The following is a 23,643-nucleotide window of genomic DNA, read 5'->3' on the forward strand; positions in this document are numbered from 1 at the left end:
CAATAGGATGCCAGATTCGACCATTCAGCCTGGCCCTGCGACTATGGTCAATGGTATCCTGTGTCCCTTGAGAGAAAAAATTCTTCCTCACCCTTCCGTGAGTTCCATGACATCTACCGGCAACATCAAGGATGGTGGTCTTGAAGGCACTTCACAACTCTTCAGGATTCCCAAAAGAATCACGACCCCCCAAATCCCCACTCAGCCTGTTCGCAAACTCCTCAGCTCTAATACTTGAGCTTGCCAAGATCCAGCCTCGGCTGGGATGGTACCATTCTCCCAGATTTAAGCTGCAACTTCAGACTTGCTCCCAAAAGCCTGTGGTCGGTATTGAAGAAATAAGCACTCCTGTATACCCTGCAGTTCTGGATCATTCTGCAGCAACCATCAATGAGCACATTGTCAATCTCCTTTGCCACACCACCAGCATGAGCATAACAAGTCCAGCGATGAGCCTGTGGGCACTGAAACCATGAACTAGCCACCCCAAGTCCATGACTACTGACAAAATCAAGTAACTTAGTGCTATTCTGGTTCACAGTTCCAGACCCATGGGGACCAACACATGTCTTTTAACCATCCCTATCAGTTCAGTCGATGAATTGAAATCCACCAAGACTGGAGGAGTATCTCGCCTGGGGCACTAATCAACTATAGACTCGAGCATGGCATCGAATTTGTCCTTCATGGTGAGATCACTCACCTCAGTTGGAGCATATCCAGAGACCAGGGAAATGACACCCAAGGAGTGACGAATCCTTTGTCTCGTAATGCGCCTATTGTCTGGTGTTACCTCAATTATCATTGGAGTCAGCTTTTTGGACACAGCTTGAACATCTTCTTGGGAATGGTAACCCTCAGAGCGACCAGAACAAAAGTAGGTGCAGCCACCTGCCATGATCTTGCCACTATCCGGTGTCCGAACCTCAGAGAGTGCTGCAATAACGATATTCAAATGCTTGAGCTCAGATGATAACAGATACAGAAGATCAACTCTCTCTTCGATCAACTTCTTATATTAGGACATTCCAAGCACTCAATTGAAGGGACTGCCTCAGGTTAACCCAAGGAGACCACTGTCTGGCGGACGACACCTCAGCACCTCTCCGACACACACTCCCACAGTCTACCCTGGGATGGTTACCCCATGGTTTTCTTCCTATCACCAAAGAGTGGGGGCCCTGAAGGCTTGGCCTCAATCCCATCATCCTGTGCGCTGCCCTGTGGAGGTCAGTTGCACAGGAGGTACTCCCATGGAGTGGGTTTGGAATGTTTTTTGCCTTTTTCATGTGTTTTGCAGCATAAATGGTTTTATTGGGGTCGGAGTGCAAATCCTGCCACAAACCTTCCTCCCCAAAAAAAGCAGCCCAACTGCAGGAGGAAATCTGCAGACACAGTTGGGCACGAGAAATGGATGGCTGTTGGCTCACAAGGAGCTCCTCTGCCCTTTGACAGGTTTTGTTTTTTAATCCTGCTGGGTGTCCATATCATAGCCCCTCCTCACCAGAAAACCTGGTGGGGGAGACGGTTTAGTCGCCGACAAACCGACCATGAAACAGGTTAGTACCGGTTTACATGATACCTGCAACAAGTCACAGATCTGATCTGGCCTGACCTGACTTGACAAATCAGATCATCCCCAATCCAAAACCATGATCTTTTCTGCACTCGTAGCCCCCTTGCCGTCCCCACTCTCCACCCCTCCTCTCCCCAGCCACACCCAAGTCCTCATCCTTCCAACTTTCCAGTTTTTCTTTCCTGAGTTTCCATCTTCATCCATCTTGTCTTCCTCATGTGTCCTTTCTCGCACACCATTACTCCCAACACCGATTGTTTGTCCAAGTCTCCCTCTATTTTGTCCTTCGTTGGTGTCCACCCCTCCCTCTACTGCTCCTTTTGTCCTGTTGCATCCTTCTGTATTCAGTGTTCTAACTCTTCGATGAACCTGGACTACGTATTCAAAAAAAGTACTTGTTTAGCTTTTGCACTCAAATCAGGAATTTATTTTTTTTAAAACAACAAACTTTCAAAAATGAAAGGCATTTTCAAAAATAGTTTGATTATAATTATGTCATTAAAGCAAAGGTCCATATGTGTTGATTTCACAATGTTACATTGGGTCCAGAGGACCACACTCAGTTGAAAGAATGTTCAAATTGTCATGTCTTGTGACTTTTGGTGCCAAATTTAACAAATGGATTTTAAACTCAGTTTAGGTAATCATCTCTAACAAGCATGTTCTTGAGGAAATCTTAAAAAGGTAATCAACCACCATTGTTTACCTCAGCACTGTGCCATGGGTCTGTACGTGTCATGTTGGTACAGAGGAGTTTTGATCTTTTTACCGCAGCAAGTCCATGCTATCCTTGTTACAATTTTTGCTGCGTTCACCTTGAGCATTTCCAAATACCATAATTATGCAATAATGACGTGGAAACTACAATTACCACAACCCAAACCTCATTTTTTTCCCCATCACTCGTACATTAAGGCTGTATCAAGTCAACTATGCCTGGTGTTGGCTTCATGGTTAGGGTGGTGGGCTTGGGATCCGAGGATCCTGAGTTCAAATTCCACTCGGCTGTTGAATTAATACCAGGTGGGGTTGTCTCTGCATGTCATCCTTCCGAGGTCGGCAAAATGAGTGCCAGCGTGCTGGTATACTGTGTCGGAGTGGCGACCCGTCCAGGATTGTGTCCAATAGCCAAAGAGACTGCTTCGGCAGCACTAACACTGCACAGAACAGTTACTGACAGAGCCGGATTTAAGTTTCACAGCCAACGGGACATTCGAGTCGAAGAATTACCCCCCCTCCCCCCAACCACCAACCTTGAAATGTAGTGCGAAGAGAAAAATGAAGAAAGAGCATTTCTGTTTATAAATCTATAAACGTTTCACTGCAACACTTTTGTTTTTTTAAACTGAAGATAAATTTGAAATATTTTAAACTGGAAGGGCACTCGATGGAGCGCGTACGTCCACCAAGCTGATTAGTTTATATTTTGTATCCCACTGATGGGCCAGATCTGGATTCAGACCTGAACCAATATTGAATCGGCTTGTTCTTGTAACCTGACCAACCCATTCACTAAGTTTCATCCATCAACAACTTTTTGAGACTTCGTACAATATATCGTTTTTAGTCCAATCACTCAAAGGTGAAAAATCACTTTAAAAATTCTCGGTATTGGATCCAGATTTGGATCTTCACCAAAATCTAATCATCTCGTCCTTGTCTTGTGCTCAAGCTCTCCACCAAATTTCGTCCTAATCCATCCATAACACTTTTTGAGATATTTTGTTCACAAACAAACAGTCAGTGGTGAAAATTTAACCTCCGTCCATCGTCAGTGGGTGTTGGTGGTGGTGGTCGTATGGCAGCTTAGCTGCCGGGGGAGCTATCATTTCTTGAAGCGCGACTGTGTCGCTGATGCAGTGCCCCTCTACCAGTACACACACTGGAACTGGTACTCATTTCGCCGACCTCAGAAGGATGACAGGCTGAGTCAACCCCCTGGTGTATTAATTCAGCGGCCAACGGGGCTTGAACTCAGAACCCTAGGATCCCAAGCCACCACCCTAACCACTGAGCCAACACCAGGCTTTTGGTTGAGCTAATTATCAGTTAGAGCTTAATAGAGTGAGATCGAATTGATAAAGTGATTTTGACGGAGCTTTAACACAAATTTATCAAAAACTGGATGGGGAAAGTCGAATTGGCAGCCTTACATAACAGGTGTGACCCCATATACCACTTCCCTGGCTCTGCAACCTTTGAGTCAACAAGGGAATAAATAATACAAGATTTATAAGTAAATAAATGTATCGTATTTGTGGGCCCCCTGTTGTTTGGGCCCTGGACAAATGTCCCGTTGGTCCTTCCCTTCCCTCAATCTGGCCCTGGTTACATGTAGAATGAAGCATTGTATTTATAAAGCATTTTCTTTTTAAGATTACATGACACAAAATTACAACTTCACAGTGAACAATATGATTTGTAGAATGACAAGATAAGGCTGAAGATCTTCACTGGATCGATATATTTCAATTGGATGTTTGCCTTGGTTTGAAAAGCTTCATGATTTAAAGTTGTTATTTTTAAAAGAATGTTAAGATGTTACAAAGTTGATGTTTCCAAATACTTAAATATTCTGAATCTCGAACCCACCATCCTTCCTGAAGCATTCAACATTCAGAATACTGTGGCCCTCTTAAAAATGATATTAAACGTGTGCTTTGAATGTTTCTGAAGACTGTATTGTTCAGTTGTTCATTGGTTTGAGCTTCATTCATTCAGCATCCAAATGCTAATTGGGAAGTTAAACCTGTTTGTCATGATCTTTCATTTAACCACCAATTAATATGGATCTGTAATCAGAGTTCCTGATGGCAAGAGTTTTGTTTGTAGAAAAGTTATGGTAATAAACTAATGCTTTATCATGCTGTTGATGCCTTTTTTTTATGCCTCCGGTGAGGAAGTCACCGGTGGCATTATATTTTTGGGTTGTCCATCCATCCATCCATCCATCCATACGTACTTGGCACTTGGCAACTACTCTGCATGGGGAATTAGTGTGATTTGACGACGAGGTAATTGGTGAAGTGGTATTCCGGTCAAAATTCGACACGGAGAACGCTGCATTCAATCTTCATGGAATATTGTGAGGTTCATCTCGGGAAATATATCAGATTGGTCAACAGAAAAAAGTTTACTTACTCTGCACTCCAAACGATTTTCCTTGTCGGCTCGTCAAGTAGTGCTGAAAGCAAAACAACAAAGTATTGCACGATCACCCACAAGAAATTCAACAGACTTGTTCACTTCATGTATGAGAAAAAAAATATGAAGAAATGTTTTTTGTTTTTTTTCTGAAGATCTTTTTTTTGTGTATATTTTTTTCCTGAAGTTTCTTTCTTGAGTTTTCTTTAAGGTTTTTTTTTTGTAGATTTTCTTTCTTTCCAGGTGACAGGACATTGATGTGTGTGTTTTGTTTTACCCAGGACAGTCTTCACCTAACACACAACACCCCTTGATGAGACCCCCACAAACAACATTCCACACAAATGCACGCAATCACCCATTAACGGTTAAGCTTCCAAAAATCCTGTCAACATCCCAATACCCCTCCATCTCCAATACTTCCAGATACCTATCTAATTCCATTTTGGAGTTATCTACTGTTTCTGCTGCCACAACCTTTTCAGAGAGACCACTCCATGCATTCATAACGACTCTCTGACTGAAGGACCCTGCCTTACTATTGTATTAACTCTCCTCTTCTTTACTCTCAGGCTATGGTCCCTATTCCTACCACTGTCTACTCTGCTGAGTAATTATTCTAACACAATTCTTCCTCTTTTTTTTGTTCTTTTTTTTGCACGTACGGGCACGCACGGACAGGCACGTGAGAGCGAAGGAACGGCTGTTAGTACCTGTTAGTACCTTGAAACTTGCCAGATATATTGCTGAGGACCTGAGTATGCGCCTTTTTCAAGGTTTCATATTAATCAGACAAGTGGTTCCCAAGTTATGGCCATTTATTTACCAACCAATGGCAGGACACGTTGCTGCGTAGGCGTGGCCGATGGGGAAGAGAAACTCAGCCGCGTTCCCCATTACGGGTTAAAACGTACAGACTTCCGGATAGTGATGACTTCGTGTATTCTAATAATTTCTCGATTTCTGATGCGCATTTATAAACACAATGCCCCAAGTTATAATCGTTTTCATATTAGATGGTGCATAAATTTCGGTAACATCAGAGTGAGCTGGAATGCTCCGAACCAGGAAGTAAATTTAAAACACGCGATAACTTACGATCGAAAATAAGCAAGTCGGAGACAAAATTTAAACAACGGGTTTTCTTTTGGTACCTTTCGATGTTTTTTGTTGGTGCTTTGGTACTTTTTTCCCCCCAAAAATAGCGTCACACTGCAGAGGGCACGCATGTACGGGCATGCGAGAGCGAAGGAATGGCCTGTGTGGTTGTTTCTGGCTCGCAGTTTGAAAGTTTTTTATTTTTTTTGGTTTGCACGTATGGCCACGCATGTACGGGCACATGAGAGCGAAGGAATGGCCTGTGTCATTGTTGTTTCTGGCTCGCGGTTTGAAAGTTTTTTATTCTATTTTTTTTTGCACGTACGGCCACGCATGTACGTGCATGCACGGGCACGTACTAGTACTAATAAATGTCAGTGTGTGTCCGGTAGTCCAAAATAAATGATTGTGCATGTCCGTCAGTCAGTCTGCCCATCAGACCGTCACCTCCATAACTCCAAAACGATGGAATCTATCAGCCCCAAACTTTGCATGCATACTCAGGGAATTCCAAGGGAGTGCATGAAGGAAAATTGGGTGTTTGGGTTAATGTAAACACCCCTGTTGAAGATAATTGACGGCAGGATTTAATGATCCTTTCTCATGGCTCATCCTTGGTCACCTCATTGGCCCTCACTGCAGTCTCAATTCGCCTTACTTTTTTTGGCCTGCTCAACAATGCCTTGATTTGACACAGCCCGCAATGGTTTCTTAATGATACATCTTTTCTTTTTTTCACTTTCCTCACTCATATCATCAAATATGCCTCATGTTGGCTTAATGGTTAGGTTGGTGGGCTTGGGATCCTACTGTATGTGTCAGGTCAGGTATGGGAGCATGTGTCAGAACAGCTCGTCGCTGCGTCCACTTTCTGCCGGTACTCCAGGGGCCTCCATCTGGCCATCCCCCAGGCAGATGCCAGGCCCATCCCCATCTCCTTGAGATGATGGTCAACCTGCTGCAACCACGAGGCACGTGGTCGGCCCACTGGCCTGTTCCACTCACGAGACTCCCCCGCTGAGAGAATCTGGTGAGCAGGATCAGCGTCAGGAAAACGAGCCACATGTCCATACAGCCGCAACTGACGCTCACGGACCATGCAGGAAACAAATCTCATCCGAGTCTCTCTCAGCAACCGCTCGTTGGACACAAAATCCGACCAGCGATAGCCAAGGATTCTCCGAAGAGACCTGGCACCAAAGGAATTAAGTCTCCGTCTCAGATCCTTGGTCAGAGTCCAAGTCTCGCATGCATAGAGCAACACTGGAAGTACCAAGGACCTGAAGACTCGGACTTTCGTCCTCCCGGACAGGTACCGGCAGCGCCACACCCCATGATCCAGTGAATCCATGACTCCGCAGGCCCGACCCAGACGTCTATTGACCTCTGACTCACAGCCAGTAGAGACATGAACATCACTGCCAAGGTAAGTGAATCTCTCAACGACCTCAACATCCTCACCACAAATAGACACAGACAGGACAGCAGCATCCAAGATGTCACCGAATGCCTGGATCTTAGTTTTGACCCAAGAAACACGTAATCCCAGCGGCTACGACTCCTCATTCAGCACCTCGAGGGCCCCCAAAAGGATATCTAGTCTCCGCAAAAATGACTGCATCATCTGCAAAATCAAGGTCCGAGATCTTGACATTCCCTAAACGATGCACCGCAGCTTGATCTCTCTGACATCCTCCCTAAAATCCAGTCCATACAAGTGCTGAAAAGTGTGGGGGCCAGTACACACCCCTGACGAACTCCAGTAACAACTGGAAATAAGTCAGAGATGGTACCACCACACTTCACAGCACTCTCAGTACCAGAGTAGAGTTCAGAATCAGATCGATCAGTTTTGGTGGCACCCCACGAAGACTAACAATCCTCCAGAGGACATCCCGATTCACTGAATCGAACGCTTTACAGAGATCAGCATAGGCTGCAAGCAGCCCCTGCCGAAACTCTCATCTGCGTTCGGTGATGAAATGAAGAGCAAGGATACGGTCAATCGTTGACCTCTTTGGTGTAAAGCCTGACTGCTCTGGACGCTGGTGCTCAAGCAGATGGTGGCGAACCCTATCGAGAATTATCCGAGCAAAGACCTTGCCCGGCACTGAGAGCAGCATCACCTCTCGGTAGTTGTTGCAGTCTTGGCGATCACCCTTCCCTTTCCAGAGAAGAACAACAAGGCCCCTCTTGCAATCAGTTGGGATGATACCTGTGTTCCAGGCAGAGCACAAAACTGCATGCAACGACACGAGTGCAGCATTTCCACCAGCCTTGAGAAGTTCAGCATGGATGCCACAGATACCTGGAGCTTTGCCCTGTTTCAACCGGTTCACCGCAGACCGCGTTTCCACAAGCGAAGGTGGACCACAGTTGATTTAAGGGTCAGCAACAGGGATTCTAACACCCTTGTCGTCCAACTCGACAGCTGGTGGATCAGCCTGGTACAACCGCTCAACGTAACCGGCCCAGCGGGCCTTCACTTCAGACTCCGCTGTCAAGAGCCTACCACTCTCTGCTCGAACTGCAGTGCTCCGAGGGATGGGATTGGATGAACGCAATGCGCGAATTCCCCTGGATGCGGGACGAGAACCACCTGTCCACAGGTGATGCTCTACCCCCTCACAGATTCCTCGCAAAAAGGCCTCCTTGTCCACCCTCAGTGCATGTACAGTTTTATGCCTCAGCTCCCTGAACAGCTCAGCTCTGCCATTCACCCTGGCCCTGCGACTCTGGTCAATGGTATCCAGTGTCCCTTGAGAGACAAAATTCTTCTTTGCCCTGCGGTGAGTTCCAAGACATCCACCGGCAACATCAAGGATGGTGGTCTTGAAGGCACTCCACAACTCTTCAGGACCCTCCAAAGCATCCAGACCCCCCAAGTGTCCACACAGCCTGTTCGCAAACTCCTCAGCGACTCTCTCATCCCTGAGCTTGCCAATATCCAGCCGAGGCTGGGATGGTACCATTCTCCAGGATTTAAGGTGCAGCTTTAGAGTTGCTACAACAAGCCTGTGGTCAGTGTTGAGGAACTGAGCACTCCGGTTGACCCTGCAGTTCTGGATCATCCTCCAGTGACCGTCTATGAGGACATGGTCAATCTCCTTTGCCGCACCGCCAGCGTTGGAATACCAAGTCCAGCGATGAGCTTCTGGGCGCTGAAACCATGAACCAGCCACCCTAAGTCCATGAATTCTTGCAAAGTCAAGGAACTTCGTGCTATTCTGGTTCATAGTTCCTGGCCCATGGGGACCAACACACACCTCATAACCATCCCTATCAGTTCCAGTCGATGCATTGAAATCCCCCAAGACTAGAAGTGTATCTTGTCTGGGGCACTGATCAACCACAGACTCGAGCATGGCGTAGAATGCATCCTTCACGGTGAGATCACTCGCCTCAGTCGGAGCATATACAGAGACCAGGGAAATGACACCAAAGGAGTGACGAATCCTTAATCTCATAATACGCTCGTTGACCGGTGTTACCTCAATTATCATTGGGGTCAGCTTATTGGACACAGCCACAGCAACTACTTGGGTATGGCAACCATCAGAGTGACCAGACCAATAGTAGGTGTAACTACCCACCATTATCTCGCCCAATCCGGTCTCCGAACCTCAGAGAAAGCTGCAATCCCGATGTCCAAACGCTTGAGCTCAGATGACAACATAGACAGGTGATCATCCTCTTTTAGGGGTAGGACATTCCAGGCACCCACCCGAAGCGACCGCCTCAGGTTAACCCAAGGAGACCGCCATCTGGTGGACGACACCGCAGCAGCACTCCGACACACTCTCCCGCAATCTGACCCAGGGATGTTACCCCGTGGTTTCCCTCCTATCATCAAAGATTGGGGGTCCCGAAGGCTTTGCCCCAATCCCGTCATCCGGTGAGCTGCCCTGCGAAGGGAAGCTGCACAGGAGGTACTCCCACGGAGTGGGTTTTCAGATTTTTTTGCGTTTTTGTGTTTTGCAGAATGAAGGGTTTTACGCTGGCCAGAATGCAACTCCTGTCACCAACCTCCTCATAAAAAAGTAACCCAACTGCAGGAGGACGTCCGCAGACACAGTTGGGCATGAGATATGGATGGCCGTTGGCTCACAAGGAGCTCCTCCACCCTTTGACAGGTTTTGTTTGTAAACTTGCTGGGTGTCCATATCCAAACACCCTCCTCACCAGAAAACCTGGTGGGGGAGACGGTTTAGTCGCCGACAACCCGACCATGGAACAGGTTAGTACAGGTTTACATGGTACCTGAAGCAGGTCACAGATCTAACCTGACCTGACACACTTTTTTGTGGCCTGTATGTGGCCTGAATACTGTATGTGGCCTGAATTCAAATCCTGCTCAGCCATTGAATTAATACCAGATGGAGTTGACTCAGCCTGTCATCCTTCCGAGGTTGGCAAAATGAGTCACAGCTTGCCGAGATGATTGAGCCATTCGAGTTCGCTGCGTTGGAGTGGCGACCCATCCAGGAATTTGCCCAAAAGGCCAGAGACCGCTTTGGCAGCACTGACGCTCTGTACAGAGTATCGTCCCAATAGGGGGGGGGGGGTGAGGCTGGAGAGGAGATGGTAAAAGACAGAAAGACCACCGACATGCCTGTGGTGAGAAAGTGAGAACCCAAAGACAGCCTCATTGTGGGAGATACCAATTGTCCTAAATACCTTGGTTTCCACAACATAAAGTCGAGAAAGGTGAGAGGCAGCAGCACCAGCCCAGAGGGGAAAGCAGTACTCCATCAGGCAGTGGATGAGAGCTTTGTACATGGAAAATGGGGAAGAAAAGATATGGTGGTGTGAACTCCTATCTTTCTCACTCATATCATCAAATGCCTCATCTTCATGCCTGTGAGTTGCTGGATCCATCACAATGCTTATAAACACCTAGAGATGCCAGTGTTCAAGGCTTTATTTCATTTGTGTACATGCAATAACTTTGAGTCGAATTTCAAAATTTTACTTCTTACTTGACCTCAGCAGCAGTTCCAACTGCAACAAATGTGTTCATTTGTCGAATTTTGGCATTGTTTGACACTCTCGGCATCTCCAGGTGCATGGTGTTTAAAGGACTGATCGGCAATCATTAATCACTTGCCAAACCTGCCATTCCTTATTAACAGTTTCATTGGAGTGCTTGCTTGAGTGCTTAATCCACTTGGAGAGCGCTCTACAACTGTTTAGATGTTTGTTTCAAAACCATGGCGATACATGGCAAAAGTACCCATGCTGTCAATCTCAACACATCAATTGCACTATGTTTCAGGCCCCACCCGCCTGTGTTGGGCCCTGCGGTGCCTTGGATGATGTGGTGCCTCTCCCGTTGAAAATGGTGGGCCCTGTGGTGCTTCTTCCATTGAAAATGTGCATTTTATTTTGAGACGTCATCGCTTTGTTCAACCTTTTTGTGCAATCTCCTTTCATTATCTACCCATCACTGTCATTGATACACATAAAATGAGAAAAAGAGCTATCATAGATTGCAGACTCTCGGTGGGATTTGTTTTGTGTGGTTTTGTGCGGTGTATTTTGTGTGGCATTTGTGTACTGGTTTGTTCTGAAATTAATACGAGACATTACAAGAACTGCCACTTTTAAATGCTGGCTGTGATGACTGGGTACCAAAACATCCCACTTTGATGCAACCCTGCTGTGATCCGACACCTGACCCTCAACCAACGCATGACATTTATTATTATAAAATTGAATTGAGAAAGGGATTAAAATCAATTCAATTCAAATCAAATGGAAGACCAAATCAGTACACTCGTGCTTTGGAGTAACCAGAAGGAACCCAAACAAGCAAAAACACAAATCGAGTCATCAGGAGGAACCAAGATATGATACACAAATCAGCTGGCACTCCTCTACCCTCAAACCCATTCAGGCACAGCCAAGCAAGCCTTAAAAAAACAAAAATCATCGAAGAGAACCTAGATTCAAAAAAATCAAATAATTCTGGATGCCACACCATACATCCAATCAGGTTGAAATTTAAAACGTGTACTCCCCATCATGACTCGATCATAATTGTGAATTTAATATTAATTGATTACGTGCTTCAAGAGAAAGAATTTTAAAAATATTTTCACTCAATCCAATATGGCTGCCAGTCCATGTGACATCAATTATTTGTGAATACCATGGTATCCCCAAGGTTTGGGGAACATTTGTGTGAAGTTTCCCCTCAATCTGTACAGTTGTTCCGGAGAAGATTTTTTAAGGTTTTTGGGTCAGTCGAATATGGCTGCCAAACTTTGTGACCTATGACATCACATATGTGAACCTTTTGCTCCTCATCGATAGGTGGTCATACCTGTAAAGTTTCGCCTCGATCTGTTGAGCCATTTCAAAGAAGATTTTTGAAGGTTTTCAAAAAGAAACAACATGGCTGCCAAATCGTGTGATTGATGATATCATCAAATATTTTTCTGTGGACCATTTGATCCCGAGATTACCCTCAAAAATTTCATACTGATCAGAAGTAGCATTCTCCATTTGCAATTATGATACAACGAAGGTACCTATGATGTCACAAAAAAAAAATCACCCATATTCCCCATGAGTATTTGCCTTGTACAAAGTTTCATTTTTTTCCTTGGAGCGGGTTTGAGATACAGAGGTCCAATTTTTTTCGGTTTTTCCCAACAGGGCTATGCCTGATGTTAGCTTAATGCTTGGGGTTGCGGGTTTGGGATCCGAGGGTCCTGAATTCAAATCCCGCTCAGCCATTGAATTAATACCAGGTGGGGTTGACTCAGCCTGTCATATATCTGAGGTTGGCAAAATGAGTACCAGCTTGCTGGGATGATTGAGCCATTTGAGTATCCTACGTCGGAGAAGCGACCCGTCCAGAATTGTGCCCAATAGCCCAGGAGACTGCTTCAACAACATCAAAGCTCTGAACAGATTATGGTCCAAATGGATGGAACATGGCTGCCACATCATGTGACCTATAACGTCATAATTATCAATAGAATATTCTCGATGAGTCGTCGCTTTTCGGTGAAAATTTTGTGTCAATCTGACAAGCGATTGTGGACAAAAAATACTAAAGTTCTGTGCGGAGAAACAAACAAACAAATGGACCCAAATGCAATGTGCTCTCCTCTGGCTTTACTGGTGATGGGAAAAATGGCAAAATGACAATGGCATAATAATAATAATATTTACATTATTGCAAAATAATGACATTAAGAATAATGGTATTAACAATGATAATAGTAATAATAATAATAATCATCAGGATAATAACAAGGCTGAGTCTAAAGAATAATTGGCTAAGCGAGTGTGAAAATGTACTTTGAATACAAATGTAACTCAACTAAGTAGATGTGCACATACATGTGATCCTCCCCACCCGTCCACCCCACAGGGAGTGGGTGTTTCTCGCACTTTAAATTCAGCAAAGCAACTCTCACAAGAATGAATACTTTCTGCATTAACGATTTTATTATTGGTGTCGACTTGTTAGTGTCCATAATAATTTACATGCAGTAACTTACGTGATGGCTTGGGGAGGAGAGTGGGACGAGTCCTGGGGAAGGGAATGGGAGAACGAAATTATTACATGTTCATCCATTTCATCATCCCATTGTGATATTTAAAATGATTACTTTACAACATTGAAATGATCATGTCATGAGTTGGAAACAAATGTGTGTCCACACTCCCAGGAAGCCAGAAAACAACATCTGGTCAAATACACATTTGCTAAAAGTGTTTTAAAATATATTTTTCAGTCTGGGGTGTGTGGGGGGGGGGGTGAAATATAGTTGTTGTTTGAAAAATGAACAAACGGCGACATCGAAATCACTCGAAGGTTATGTCCTAATTATAGACATTTTAACATTTCTCACCGTAACCCGACTAAGATTTGCCAATCAGAATGAAATTGCCCTCCCTAAATAGCCTAGTGTATGGCGCATTTATGCTTGATTTACATCACCCCCTTCTGAGCTAAAGGTCAAGGTCGAACACCTTGAGGAGTACTAAACCACCATTTAGGTTTTTCTATTTTTTTTCTGTTGTGCTGACAATGTTTTTGACATTGATCTAATGCAAATAAATTGCATAATTTTTTGAGATTGACCAAAAAGGTATCACCTGCAAACAGAACATTGGAGCATAATGAAAAAGGTAATCCTTGGTCTCTCCCACAACTCATTTTAACAAATCGCCTAAAAATGTCTGCAGAATTATTCTGGCCTTTGGGCAAAATGATAATGGAGGAATTTTCACCAAATCTTCATTTTAGTGGATGGTTTATCTGGTGCAGTAAGAATCTAAAGAAGCCAAATTATTCACTGCCTAAGACCCAAAATGTAATACTGGTACCTGCTTGTCCATCATCAATGCCATACATGACAAACTACTGCTACAGTCCCTCTTAATATGCTTGACAGCCATCCAAACCTGCAAACAGTTCCATCCTGCCAACATGAACCACCATTTGTCAGTTTCTTGGTGACCATTACAAATGGCAATCGCTTGTTTTCGAGAGCCTCATATCACATTATTTCCTCAGCAAACTGTCCAATGTGTCAAAACCTATCAGGCTGGTTCAGCAGAGTTCTGATAGTTTAATGACAGCAAGACCTTCCCATCCGAGTCACCAAATTTGTTGTGTACACATTGAGAATTTTTAAGAGCCACAATAATCAGCTTGGGCCATGGAATGGGTGCAAACTGAGCCTGCGTTCTCTTTATTCACATACCATTTGCTCGGTGACATCACAACTCGACTGGGTGTTACATGATACAAAAGAAAACCATAATTTTCAATGCCATTTCAATTACACCACAGTGACTGGACTGACATTGAGCATTGTATCTATCTGCAAAGCATTTTTAGGAACTTCACAAAAAGATGGGGTTTCTATAGTGACAAGGATGTGAGTGTTCTTACTCTTATGAGCCTTGCAAGGCTCTCCTGTGCTTACCCCAATGTATGCTTCCTCAACCCACACCCCTGCCCTCACCCCTCTCCAACCAGCTCCAGAGAAATTGAGTCGATAAACTGATACACTGGATCAATGTGGTGTTGGTGTTGGTATCGGATCACTGTGGTGTTGGTGTTGGTAGACCGAATGGGCGAAATAGCTACATCCTACGTTAAAGTTCCTTGTGTTCATTGCATTTCCTTAAAGACCGAAGCTGCAACAATATGGCTAGTTATTGCAGAGCTGCTACACAAGCAGCTGATTTGGTGACTTGGTTACAATGTTACAAATTACACATGTTCGACAAAATAGAGGAACTGCACGTATTGTCTCATTATCTATGGGGTAATGCTATCCCACATGTATAAAGCTAAAATGGTTACTGAGAATCTTCTGTAGCCCGTGGTGTTCCAGAGGGATCAGATGGGATCGCTGGACAATGAAGGTGAAAATGGTGTTCTTGACAAAGACAGCAGGTGGGGCACAGCTGAATACACACTGTTGGTTGTGGCGTGCATGGTAGGGGCTGTAGCACATGGTGAGGAGAATTGTGCCATTAAGGTTGGACAAAGTGGAGATAATTTCTGAGGACTTCTGCATATTACTGATAAACATTTGTTGATATCCAGACTTTCAGATGCTTGCGCATGGCCGGTGAAAGAGACCAAACAAATCTACCAAGGACAGTTTGAGGCATGTTTGCATGGCCTAAGATGTGAAAGAGGGGTGGTCCTCAAACTATATGGTCCACCACCAATAAGCCAGAGTATGAATCCGAGTGGTGAAGAGGAAGCACGTGTAGATGCTGGAAAATTATCTGAAAGCAGCTAAAGGCACAGTTTGGGAAGAGATGTCTGAGTGAATATATAGCTTGTGTGTGGAACTCTTGCTGGTTGTGGTGACAGAAGTTGAATTCACCATGATTGGCTTTTGCCACCGAGATATTACTGATCCTTAGCTCTCACTTGGAGTGTGTTCTGCAGTGGCCAGTATCCATAGTTTATCGTTTCTGGGATAATGATGTACATTGGATGGCAGTTCGGTACAACTCCTGTTAATAACCCACTGGTTGATTTGTGCCCATCCTGGACTCTCTTCTTCTGTAGTTCACATGGCACATGGTACACATTGGGTGTGGTATGCTGCCAGTTTCAAAGGGACTTCTCTGCACGTGGATTTTACAGCTTGGAAGAACACAAACTTGTCTGAACATCACATAAACAACAAGAAAAAGAGCAATCAGAGATTCAGACCCTCACTCGGATTTCTTTTGAGTGGTGCATTTTCATTGGTTTTTAGGGTAAATCCAATATGGCTGCCAAACCATGTGACCGATGACATCATATGTGTGAACCTTTTGTTCCTCATGGACAGACAGTCATGTGTGTAAAGTTTCGTCTCGATCTGTTCATCCACTTCAGAGAAGGTTTTTGAAGGTTAAAAAAACAAAAAAAAACAATATGGCTGCCGAATCATGTGACCAATGACATCATCAATTTTTTTTCTGTGGACAATTTTATCCCCAGATAAACCTCAAAATTTTTCATGCTGATCAGATGTGGAGTTCTACATCTGCAATTGTGACGTCAAAACGAAGGCACTTGTGGCGTCATAAAAAAAACTTCAACGTGGTACCGTCACAGGGTTGGTGACATTAATCTCTGAAAATTTCAGAATGGTCGGTTGAGCGGTTTGGGCTGGACGTGAGTGGACAGACAAACACCCAAACACACAAACAAACAAACGCAGGTGATCAACATACTTGTCAATTTTTTTTTGCCAAGTAACAAACAGACCCAAACAGACCTCTCCTTTGGCGAGGGTAATGAGACAAAAACATCTAATTCCTCTCACATTACCTGCACATTATGGATTTTGTATTTTTATCCCCCACCGCGTGTTGGAAGGGGGGATATTGTTTTAAATTGCCACCAACCTTTGTGGTTGTGATGATTCTGAAAAAGAAGAATGAAAGCAGAAATCTCAATGCATTATAAAGAAACATGTTTACAAACACAGCAATGGTATAATAGAGTGAAAAGTGAATTAAACACATCGATCTTGTAAAGTCAATGGAGCATAAGATTACATGAGCAGGCAACAAATTGAGACTTCTCAAGATCACTCAGTCTTGAGAAAAAGGATGTGAGGTCTTTTGAACTAATTTTTATACTTTTTAAAGGTCTTTTAAACTCTTGTTTATTGCATTTCCGAGCACGATAGATATTTCTTATGAGGTGCCATTTTGTCTGAGAGAGCAAGTGGCAAATGTGATTGGTCAATATGATGTAAAATTCCGGAATATTTTGTCCAAGTACTGCTAAAAGGAAGGTTTTCGAAAATGCCAAGAATGTGACTTGTGTTCTCCAGTTCAAGTACATAATTACATTAAAATAAAATAAAGATTTTTTAGGATGTAAAAAAAAAAAACTTTTTTGGAAGTTTACCACTATTGATGCAGCGTCTTTTACACGACCTTATTTACCAAGTTTCATGTGTTCTTCATGCCTGTGTGTATTTTATGACATCCCAAAAAACAGTAAGTTTCCTATTTGAAATGATTTTCAATTTTGTTTGACTGCCAAACAAGCAGACAGGCTAAAAGAATATTCCCTCACTGATCTCGATGCACACACGATCGGGAAGATATTCCGTACAATTTGCTAATTCAAAGCGAAAGTACTGCTAAACAGAAAACTGCAGGTTTATGTTTAGATTAATGTTTCAATTCATATTTTACAGTCTTCAAAATATAACAATAAATTGAAATTGCTGGGATGATGAAATGAAATGGGATGATGATGAAACCAGCTTGCTGGGATGATTGAGCCATTTGAGTATCCTACGTCGGAGAAGCGACCCGTCCAGAATTGTGCCCAATAGCCCAGGAGACTGCTTCAACAACATCAAAGCTCTGAACAGATTATGGTCCAAATGGATGGAACATGGCTGCCACATCATGTGACCTATAACGTCATAATTATCAATAGAATATTCTCGATGAGTCGTCGCTTTTCGGTGAAAATTTTGTGTCAATCTGACAAGCGATTGTGGACAAAAAATACTAAAGTTCTGTGCGGAGAAACAAACAAACAAATGGACCCAAATGCAATGTGCTCTCCTCTGGCTTTACTGGTGACGGGAAAAATGGCAAAATGACAATGGCATAATAATAATAATATTTACATTATTGCAAAATAATGACATTAAGAATAATGGTATTAACAATGATAATAGTAATAATAATAATAATCATCAGGATAATAACAAGGCTGAGTCTAAAGAATAATTGGCTAAGCGAGTGTGAAAATGTACTTTGAATACAAATGTAACTCAACTAAGTAGATGTGCACATACATGTGATCCTCCCCCACCCGTCCACCCCACAGGGAGTGGGTGTTTCTCGCACTTTAAATTCAGCAAAGCAACTCTCACAAGAATGAATACTTTCTGCATTAACGATTTTATTATTGGTGTCGACTTGTTAGTGTCCATAATAATTTACATGCAGTAACTTACGTGATGGCTTGGGGAGGAGAGTGGGACGAGTCCTGGGGGAAGGGAATGGGAGAACGAAATTATTACATGTTCATCCATTTCATCATCCCATTGTGATATTTAAAATGATTACTTTACAACATTGAAATGATCATGTCATGAGTTGGAAACAAATGTGTGTCCACACTCCCAGGAAGCCAGAAAACAACATCTGGTCAAATACACATTTGCTAAAAGTGTTTTAAAATATATTTTTCAGTCTGGGGTGTGTGGGGGGGGGGGTGAAATATAGTTGTTGTTTGAAAAATGAACAAACGGCGACATCGAAATCACTCGAAGGTTATGTCCTAATTATAGACATTTTAACATTTCTCACCGTAACCCGACTAAGATTTGCCAATCAGAATGAAATTGCCCTCCCTAAATAGCCTAGTGTATGGCGCATTTATGCTTGATTTACATCACCCCCTTCTGAGCTAAAGGTCAAGGTCGAACACCTTGAGGAGTACTAAACCACCATTTAGGTTTTTCTATTTTTTTTCTGTTGTGCTGACAATGTTTTTGACATTGATCTAATACAAATAAATTGCATAATTTTTTGAGATTGACCAAAAAGGTATCACCTGCAAACAGAACATTGGAGCATAATGAAAAAGGTAATCCTTGGTCTCTCCCACAACTCATTTTAACAAATCGCCTAAAAATGTCTGCAGAATTATTCTGGCCTTTGGGCAAAATGATAATGGAGGAATTTTCACCAAATCTTCATTTTAGTGGATGGTTTATCTGGTGCAGTAAGAATCTAAAGAAGCCAAATTATTCACTGCCTAAGACCCAAAATGTAATACTGGTACCTGCTTGTCCATCATCAATGCCATACATGACAAACTACTGCTACAGTCCCTCTTAATATGCTTGACAGCCATCCAAACCTGCAAACAGTTCCATCCTGCCAACATGAACCACCATTTGTCAGTTTCTTGGTGACCATTACAAATGGCAATCGCTTGTTTTCGAGAGCCTCAGATCACATTATTTCCTCAGCAAACTGTCCAATGTGTCAAAACCTATCAGGCTGGTTCAGCAGAGTTCTGATAGTTTAATGACAGCAAGACCTTCCCATCCGAGTCACCAAATTTGTTGTGTACACATTGAGAATTTTTAAGAGCCACAATAATCAGCTTGGGCCATGGAATGGGTGCAAACTGAGCCTGCGTTCTCTTTATTCACATACCATTTGCTCGGTGACATCACAACTCGACTGGGTGTTACATGATACAAAAGAAAACCATAATTTTCAATGCCATTTCAATTACACCACAGTGACTGGACTGACATTGAGCATTGTATCTATCTGCAAAGCATTTTTAGGAACTTCACAAAAAGATGGGGTTTCTATAGTGACAAGGATGTGAGTGTTCTTACTCTTATGAGCCTTGCAAGGCACTCCCTGTGCTTACCCCAATGTATGCTTCCTCAACCCACACCCCTGCCCTCACCCCCTCTCCAACCAGCTCCAGAGAAATTGAGTCGATAAACTGATACACTGGATCAATGTGGTGTTGGTGTTGGTATCGGATCACTGTGGTGTTGGTGTTGGTAGACCGAATGGGCGAAATAGCTACATCCTACGTTAAAGTTCCTTGTGTTCATTGCATTTCCTTAAAGACCGAAGCTGCAACAATATGGCTAGTTATTGCAGAGCTGCTACACAAGCAGCTGATTTGGTGACTTGGTTACAATGTTACAAATTACACATGTTCGACAAAATAGAGGAACTGCACGTATTGTCTCATTATCTATGGGGTAATGCTATCCCACATGTATAAAGCTAAAATGGTTACTGAGAATCTTCTGTAGCCCGTGGTGTTCCAGAGGGATCAGATGGGATCGCTGGACAATGAAGGTGAAAATGGTGTTCTTGACAAAGACAGCAGGTGGGGCACAGCTGAATACACACTGTTGGTTGTGGCGTGCATGGTAGGGGCTGTAGCACATGGTGAGGAGAATTGTGCCATTAAGGTTGGACAAAGTGGAGATAATTTCTGAGGACTTCTGCATATTACTGATAAACATTTGTTGATATCCAGACTTTCAGATGCTTGCGCATGGCCGGTGAAAGAGACCAAACAAATCTACCAAGGACAGTTTGAGGCATGTTTGCATGGCCTAAGATGTGAAAGAGGGGGTGGTCCTCAAACTATATGGTCCACCACCAATAAGCCAGAGTATGAATCCGAGTGGTGAAGAGGAAGCACGTGTAGATGCTGGAAAATTATCTGAAAGCAGCTAAAGGCACAGTTTGGGAAGAGATGTCTGAGTGAATATATAGCTTGTGTGTGGAACTCTTGCTGGTTGTGGTGACAGAAGTTGAATTCACCATGATTGGCTTTTGCCACCGAGATATTACTGATCCTTAGCTCTCACTTGGAGTGTGTTCTGCAGTGGCCAGTATCCATAGTTTATCGTTTCTGGGATAATGATGTACATTGGATGGCAGTTCGGTACAACTCCTGTTAATAACCCACTGGTTGATTTGTGCCCATCCTGGACTCTCTTCTTCTGTAGTTCACATGGCACATGGTACACATTGGGTGTGGTATGCTGCCAGTTTCAAAGGGACTTCTCTGCACGTGGATTTTACAGCTTGGAAGAACACAAACTTGTCTGAACATCACATAAACAACAAGAAAAAGAGCAATCAGAGATTCAGACCCTCACTCGGATTTCTTTTGAGTGGTGCATTTTCATTGGTTTTTAGGGTAAATCCAATATGGCTGCCAAACCATGTGACCGATGACATCATATGTGTGAACCTTTTGTTCCTCATGGACAGACAGTCATGTGTGTAAAGTTTCATCTCGATCTGTTCATCCACTTCAGAGAAGGTTTTTGAAGGTTAAAAAAACAAAAAAAAACAATATGGCTGCCGAATCATGTGACCAATGACATTATCAATTTTTTTTCTGTGGACAATTTTATCCCCAGATAAACCTCAAAATTTTTCATGCTGATCAGATGTGGAGTTCTACATCTGCAATTGTGACGTCAAAACGAAGGCACTTGTGACGTCATAAAAAAACTTCAACGTGGTACCGTCACAGGGTTGGTGACATTAATCTCTGAAAATTTCAGAATGGTCGGTTGAGCGGTTTGGGCTGGACGTGAGTGGACAGACAAACACCCAAACACACAAACAAACAAACGCAGGTGATCAACATACTTGTCAATTTTTTTTTTGCCAAGTAACAAACAGACCCAAACAGACCTCTCCTTTGGCGAGGGTAATGAGACAAAAACATCTAATTCCTCTCACATTACCTGCACATTATGGATTTTGTATTTTTATCCCCCACCGCGTGTTGGAAGGGGGGATATTGTTTTAAATTGCCACCAACCTTTGTGGTTGTGATGATTCTGAAAAAGAAGAATGAAAGCAGAAATCTCAATGCATTATAAAGAAACATGTTTACAAACACAGCAATGGTATAATAGAGTGAAAAGTGAATTAAACACATCGATCTTGTAAAGTCAATGGAGCATAAGATTACATGAGCAGGCAACAAATTGAGACTTCTCAAGATCACTCAGTCTTGAGAAAAAGGATGTGAGGTCTTTTGAACTAATTTTTATACTTTTTAAAGGTCTTTTAAACTCTTGTTTATTGCATTTCCGAGCACGATAGATATTTCTTATGAGGTGCCATTTTGTCTGAGAGAGCAAGTGGCAAATGTGATTGGTCAATATGATGTAAAATTCCGGAATATTTTGTCCAAGTACTGCTAAAAGGAAGGTTTTCGAAAATGCCAAGAATGTGACTTGTGTTCTCCAGTTCAAGTACATAATTACATTAAAATAAAATAAAGATTTTTTAGGATGTAAAAAAAAAAAAACTTTTTTGGAAGTTTACCACTATTGATGCAGCGTCTTTTACACGACCTTATTTACCAAGTTTCATGTGTTCTTCATGCCTGTGTGTATTTTATGACATCCCAAAAAACAGTAAGTTTCCTATTTGAAATGATTTTCAATTTTGTTTGACTGCCAAACAAGCAGACAGGCTAAAAGAATATTCCCTCACTGATCTCGATGCACACACGATCGGGAAGATATTCCGTACAATTTGCTAATTCAAAGCGAAAGTACTGCTAAACAGAAAACTGCAGGTTTATGTTTAGATTAATGTTTCAATTCATATTTTACAGTCTTCAAAATATAACAATAAATTGAAATTAATTATTTCCTCAATCATAAACGAGGTCTGGAGAGAGGCAGACAACCAAATTGAACCAATTGCTTCACACAGCTTTTCGCTTTGCTCATGTGGGATAATAACACCAACAGGTACATAAAATAGCAGTGGCTCGCTGCATTGCTTCACTCACACAGGTCAAAGGTAATATCCAGTCTTCGATATATTCTTTACATTATTTCAGATAAATGCATACAAATACCTTCATTGTTGTTAAGTTTATGAAAAATAATAAAAAAAAGTGAGCGGTGATCGACTTGTTCTTGTCACCTATCCAACTCAACCACCAAGTTTTGTCATAATCTGTCCACACGTTTTTGAAATATACTACATCTCGTTTTGGGACCCATCCTCTCAATGGTGAAGAATAAACGTTTTTACAGCCATTTTTCCCTGCTGTGCAGGGGTTTGGCTTTTTCTTGAGGCAATGTTTTATGGCTGGATGCCCTTCCCGATGCCAACCCTGGTCGCCTCTTACGACACACAGGGATATGGTACACCTATTCTAACTGGGGCATACACCGGGACCAGTACACTGGCACTCATTTCGCCGACCTCGGAAGGATGACAGGCTGTCAACCCCCTGGTGTTAATTCAGCAGCCAACGGGGCTTGAACTCAGGACCCTGGGATCCCAAGCCGCCACCCTAACCACTAAGCCAACACCAGGCTTCAATGGTGAAGAATAACCTAACAATACATAAAAGATTCTCATATCCGGATCCGGATCTTCACCAAAATCTAATCAATTTGTCCTTGACACACCCAACCTGTGCACCAAATTTCATCCGAAATCATCCACAACCTTTTGAGATATCATGCTCACAGACAGTTGTGAAAACATAACCTCCATCCACTTTTGGCGGTGGAGGTGATCATACTAAAATAAGTAATTTGGTGTCTTTTTGGTCTCTTTTGTGTCTAACCGCAATACAATCTGTCATTATTTATGCAATTTCAACCAAGCTTGACAGGAGGACTAAGGTTCATGCAATAAACGTTGTGGCGACTTCAATTGCCACCCTCCCCAAGGGGGTTTCCCACCTTGGACAAAAAACATGTTAAGGTGCATATTCCATGTAAAGATAACCAATCGTGAAATTTTTCCAAGGCCACTTCTAACAG

General features: G+C 43.0%; 1 protein-coding gene across 2 annotated transcripts in view; it reads right to left on the reverse strand.

Annotated features, from left to right (window-relative positions):
• Window positions 1-23,643, reverse strand: part of LOC147025455 (interferon-induced protein 44-like) — a 132,224-nt gene that overhangs the window by 95,780 nt on the left and 12,801 nt on the right. The window contains exons 3-7 of one of the 2 annotated variants that reach the window (XM_085886448.1): window positions 21,666-21,684; window positions 18,289-18,320; window positions 16,706-16,724; window positions 13,333-13,364; window positions 4,718-4,760 (exon numbers count right to left, since the gene is read on the reverse strand). In XM_085886448.1, coding sequence (XP_085742574.1) covers window positions 4,718-4,760; window positions 13,333-13,364; window positions 16,706-16,724; window positions 18,289-18,320; window positions 21,666-21,684 — 145 coding nt within the window. The remainder of the gene's footprint in view (window positions 1-4,717; window positions 4,761-13,332; window positions 13,365-16,705; window positions 16,725-18,288; window positions 18,321-21,665; window positions 21,685-23,643) is intronic. The other variant, XM_085886450.1, reaches the window with a different exon arrangement.

The sequence above is a fragment of the Eptatretus burgeri genome, chromosome 6, assembly GCF_056783735.1.
Source record: "Eptatretus burgeri isolate ZD-2024b chromosome 6, Ebu_testis_v1, whole genome shotgun sequence".
NCBI lineage: Eukaryota > Metazoa > Chordata > Myxini > Myxiniformes > Myxinidae > Eptatretus > Eptatretus burgeri.